The 4,928-nt window shown below is 56.2% G+C and overlaps 4 protein-coding genes across 4 annotated transcripts; 3 read left to right on the top strand and 1 right to left on the bottom strand.

The window, feature by feature from the left end:
• Positions 1-1,074: 1,074 nt before the first annotated feature.
• On the top strand, positions 1,075-2,358 carry ACA1_221620 (uncharacterized protein; the record flags this gene model as incomplete). The annotated part of the gene is made up of 7 exons (XM_004337951.1): positions 1,075-1,242; positions 1,341-1,416; positions 1,508-1,614; positions 1,709-1,774; positions 1,914-2,017; positions 2,132-2,202; positions 2,303-2,358. 7 exons carry the CDS (start codon positions 1,075-1,077, stop codon positions 2,356-2,358), a joined length of 648 nt encoding a protein of 215 aa, XP_004337999.1.
• An 83-nt stretch (positions 2,359-2,441) lies between these two features.
• Positions 2,442-3,162, top strand: ACA1_221610 (uncharacterized protein; the record flags this gene model as incomplete). Its single annotated transcript, XM_004337950.1, has 4 exons — positions 2,442-2,550; positions 2,641-2,726; positions 2,810-2,954; positions 3,050-3,162. Coding segments are annotated over 4 exons (453 nt in total), but the record flags the coding sequence as incomplete, so codon positions are not given.
• A 443-nt stretch (positions 3,163-3,605) lies between these two features.
• ACA1_221600 (uncharacterized protein) lies at positions 3,606-4,286 on the bottom strand (the record flags this gene model as incomplete). The annotated part of the gene is made up of 1 exon (XM_004337949.1): positions 3,606-4,286. One exon carries the CDS (start codon positions 4,284-4,286, stop codon positions 3,606-3,608), a length of 681 nt encoding a protein of 226 aa, XP_004337997.1.
• Positions 4,287-4,376: 90 nt separating this feature from the next.
• Positions 4,377-4,649, top strand: ACA1_221590 (uncharacterized protein; the record flags this gene model as incomplete). The annotated part of the gene is made up of 1 exon (XM_004337948.1): positions 4,377-4,649. One exon carries the CDS (start codon positions 4,377-4,379, stop codon positions 4,647-4,649), a length of 273 nt encoding a protein of 90 aa, XP_004337996.1.
• Between the last annotated feature and the right edge of the window lie 279 nt (positions 4,650-4,928).

Below are 4,928 nucleotides of genomic sequence, written 5' to 3'. Positions count from 1 at the left end.
CCGGTCGCCAAGCACGATGCGAGCGCCGTACTTCATTCCCTCCTGCGCGGCGGCCCTGAATTCGGAGCCCGGCATCACCTTGATGTTCTTTGTCACCCGCTCAAATACTGCACCAGCCCAGAAGAGAGCCATTGCAGGTCGCGTTACAAAAGTCCAGGGAGCGAGTGTGAGAGGGCCAGATGGCTATACCCATCGAGATGATCAGGTGCAGGATGTTGGCGCCTTCCTTTCGTCGTCGCTGTCTCTCAGTCGGGCTGGCATTCTCTTCGCGCCACAGCAGCAGCCCGCCCCACCACCCACCGCCGACACCACCCAGCGAGAGACGTGAGCGGAGCCGATGAGGAACACGTCGCCACCGTTTCGTGACTTGAGGTGTATCACGGAGCGCGGCAGCTCCACCTCTCGATCGCCAACGATGTATCTGCGGGGCTCTTCATCTTCTTCTTCTTCTTCGCTGTCGTCCCTCTCGCCTGTCGTGCGCTTCTCTTTGGCTCGCTCCTCCAGTTTTCGCAAGTACTCAGCCAAGGGTCGTTCTTGTTGTTGCTGCTGCTGCTGTTCCGATTCGTCTGCGATTTGTTCTCTTTGTGTGGTCTCCATCTTGCTCGTCACAAATCGGTTTTCTTCTTCTTTTGTGGTTTTTGCGCCGCCACTTATCTGCATTTTCTCTTCGGGGGAGCAGGGGGAAATAAGGAGAGGAAATGGACACGTCACGCTGAGCCCCCGTTGACACGACTCACCAACAGCTGGCCCAGTGGGCCAGTCCATCCGCATCACCGCCGCACAGCATGGAGCGACGGATTGCACACCTTCTCTTTGCCCTCGCCCTGGTTGGCACCACGCTCACCGCAACGCACGCTGTTGTCAAACTCAAGGACGACGCTGGCGATGCTCCCTTTTCTCTCGTGCAGCAGGTTGCCCCCCCCCCAAAGATCTTCACATCAATAATTTGTTGGATTGATGCAAGAGAAAGACGCGACTGGCTGCACTCTTCGTGTCCCTCACGCTGTTTGTGGTGGTGGGGAATGGTGGCGTACACCTCAGGTACACATCTCGTACGGCGAACGGGCGAGTGAGATGGTGGTGATGTGGGCGAGTGTGCTCGAGGCCGACAACAGCTCCTTCGTCCTCTTTGGCCGCGAGCCCGGTCAGTACACTCACCGCCAGAGCGCGACCAACTGGAACTTCACAGCTGCTGACGCCAACCCCGATGGCCTTCAATTCCTTCATCGCGCTGTCCTTACCGTACTACTCCTACACACACACACACACACACACCAGCACTCCGCTGCTTGTGCTGCTCAGACTCTTGAGCCCTTCCTTTTGGCCCCACCGCATCGCAGGGTCTGGTGCCCGGGCAGAGGTACTACTACCGCGCCTACAGCGGCTTCGGCTACTCCAATGAGTACTTCTTCACAGGTGCGTGTGCCATCTTTATCCCCCCCCTCTCCAGCCACGCTGATGCAGTCGTAACCCGAACGGGTGCCACCCTCCGCGTTATCATCTGCAGCGAAGAGGGAAGGTAACGATTGGGTGCCTAAGCTGCTCGTCTACGGCGACATGGGGAAGGACGGCGGTGCGCCAACCCTGCCCCGCCTTATCCAAGAGGTTGCCCAGGTAAAAGGCTGCCTCCCTCCCTCGCACCTTCACGCGCGCGCGCGAAATGGGTGAGCTTCAGCAAATCCAAATGTCCTGAAGACTGCGTGGACAGGGAGACATCACGGCTATCATCCATGTGGGCGACTTTGCCTATGACCTTCACGACAACGGTGGTGTGGTGCGTTCTTATAAGAATGTGTATCTGGTGTGTGTCGTGTGTGTCGTGTGTGTCGTGTGTCGTGTGTGTGTGTGTGCGCGCGCGCGTGTGTGTCGTGTTAACCGCGAAAGCTGAGCTTCCTTTAACTTCTTCCATTCAGCGAGGTGATCAATTTATGGAGCGCATCGAGCGCATTGCTGCGTATGTGCCGTACATGACGTGCCCCGGCAACCATGAGATTGCGTACAACTTTAGCCATTACAGGTATGACAGCTGTACAGATTAGTCATGTGTACACGCAATCTTTTGGGCGTTCGCCCAGCGCTAATCTAACCGCCGCCACCCCATCATATCGCTTTTCCATGCCGGGTGCTCAAGGCAACTGGAGTCAGAACATGTGGTTTTCTTGGGACCTGGCCAACGTTCACTTCATCGCGTATTCTTCCGAGGTAAGTCTGCGCCATCATGAGAGCACACAGCACACGTTCTGCATCAATATTTGTCGCGAGCTTACAGCCACTCGGACGCGTGCGTTGTGGCATGCCACAGGTCTACTTTGTCAATCGCGAATGACTCTCCGTGCAATACGCTTGGCTGGAGAATGATCTTCGCATGGCCAATAAGAACAGGTCCTGACCCCACCCGTTCTCACCCAAATCTGCTGGGTTCCTAATGGTATATATTTAGGGATAAGACACCTTGGATCATAGCGTATGGCCACCGGCCCATGTACTGCTCCAACATTGACGGAGATGACTGCACGACCCCTCGTTCGATTGTCCGTGCAGGCTTGGAAGGCTCGTTTCTCTCTCTCTCTCTGTGTGTGTGTGTGTGTGTGTGTGTGTGTGCATGTGTCATGCCTAACTTTAAGAATACTCACCTCACAGAACTGTTCTATAAGTATGGTGTTGATGTCATCATCGAGGCTCATGAACACTCTTACGAACGGCTTTGGCCTGTGTATAACGAAACGGTAAAGTATCCATCCGCATTTCTTCTTTCCACAAACTCTCGTGAGAGTGTACGCCCTGACCCGAAGCTGGCATTATAACACAGGTGATGCAGCGGGATTACATCAACCCTAAGGCCCCAGTACACATCATCTCTGGCGCAGCAGGGTGTAACGAGCAAGATGGAATATGTGTCAATGCCATCCTTGGCCCTAAAGGGCCTTGGTCTGCCTTCCGTTCTTGGCTGCCTGGTACGTTGTGCCCGCTGTCTCTGTTGTGGTTCAAGTTTCTTAGAAAGAACACTGATGAACTTATTGTGTTGTGTATGGCTATGGCCGCCTGTGAGTACATAACGCCACTTCCTTGCACTGGGAGCAGGTGCATGACATCACAGGATCCGTGGAAGATGCCATTGAGATTGTGCAGCACCAGCATGCACCGTTTCCACACGCACATTGAGTTGTACCACATCAAAGTTATTTATTTGTCATAAAGTGCACTGAAATATATCTTAATGAGGTTTTGGGTCCACTTTTATGTGCGCACTGTGCTTGCCAGATTGGCCACACCACAAATGTCAGAGGCTGCAAGAAGGCACAAGCAAACCCTCTGTGCCACACAACAAAAAGGAGAAGCAGCAAGCAGAGGAAGAAGCACATTGCAATAAGAAGATGAAGGCCACAATCCAAGGGGACAAGGGCTGCATGGTGAAAAAGGGAGACACCAACATGGCAGAGAACAAGTTTAATAAGTTATCTCCACCAGCCATCACCAGGTGGATTGCTGGTGAGTGATCAAGGCAGCAGCAACAAGGAAGAGGAGCTACTGTAGTACTGTGGCAGATGGGCTACATCCCTCCAGAGCAGTACAACTCCACTCAGGAAGCGACACTCTGCCGGATCTTACTTACTCAATTTTTTGGTGGCGGTGGTGTCGTCGCTGCTGCTGCTGCTGTCATCCGAATCGTCGGTGCAGCTGCTGCCGCTGCCGCTGCTGCTGTCTTCGTCCTCATCGTCGGAAGGCGGTCCGCCCAGCATGAGCACCTTGTCGGCGGTCTTGGACGGTCGCGGTTTGCGTGGCTTGATGCGACACAGCGAGGTCTTCTCCACCATGGCGTCGGGGCTCTCGTAGACGGCCTTGTAAAGCTCCTCTCCGGTCGCCGGCGGCAGGCCGCGCGCCAGCGTCCAGGCCTCCATGCGCGCGATGGCCTCGGCCCGCTTGGGCTTGACGCGGGCCTTGCGCGTCTTGATGCGCAGGTGCTGCATCCGCCCGCCCTTGTCGTCGGTCTTGCACGCCGGCTTGCCGGAGGCCTTGAGGGCGTCCATGATGCCGACCCGCAGCTGCTCGCGTCGCTTCTTGTCGCCCTTCAGCTCGGCGGTGACGTCGCGGATCCTGTCATCCAGACGCACGTACTCGAGCACGCTGGCGCGGAGTGCGGATTCGGTGATGCGGCGGCGCTTGTTGGTGCTGTCGGCTTCCGCGCGCCTGGCGGCACTCGGGTTCGGCTTGATCGGTCGGCTGGGGGCCTTGCGCTTGAGACCGTGCGCCGTGAACGAGGTCGACGGTGGGATCGGCGTCGTCATCACGTTTTGCCCAGTGACGGAACACATGATAAAATAGCGGACGCGCGCACGGACGATGGCGCTTCCATCGCACCATCCGCACACGCACAAATGGAGGAGTGGAGGAAGAACGTTGAGCGATTCGCCCTCGAGCTGCCGGGCGCCTCCGAACACATCCGCGGTCTGGCGGCGTGGTACGACAGCCCCGAGGGACAGGGCGAGATCGACGTGTGGCTGGGACGTCGCTACACCGACAGCAACGAGGGACGCAGGAAGATCGTCCATACGGGCCTCACGATGAGCATCCTCGGCATCATGACCGCGATGATCGGGTCTGCCACAAAAGATAACGGCTCGACTCCGGTGCAAGAGGGTTTGGATTGATATGAATAAATCATCACTACAAGCTGATGCTAGAAGTCAAACACCTTGTCCTTGGTGCCATCCTCTACTAGAGGTCCGCTAGGATTGGATAACCCTAGAGGGAGGTCTGTGGGCGATTCCTTTTCGTTCTGATCCGTAAGCTTGGGCAGCCACCCAGCCCCACCCCCTTTCCTAAAGGTGATCGCCTAAAGGCATGAGGTCGGGTGGTCATGGTGATTTCATACTCCGCCCTATCTCTCCACGCAAAAGCGTGGAATTTCAACGGATTTCAAAGGGGGT

The sequence above is a fragment of the Acanthamoeba castellanii genome (assembly GCF_000313135.1).
Source record: "Acanthamoeba castellanii str. Neff unplaced genomic scaffold scf7180000084760, whole genome shotgun sequence".
NCBI classification, from domain to species: domain Eukaryota; phylum Discosea; order Longamoebia; family Acanthamoebidae; genus Acanthamoeba; species Acanthamoeba castellanii.
Note: the sequence above shows the minus strand (reverse complement) of the source record. Positions and strands in the feature narration are given on the sequence as shown.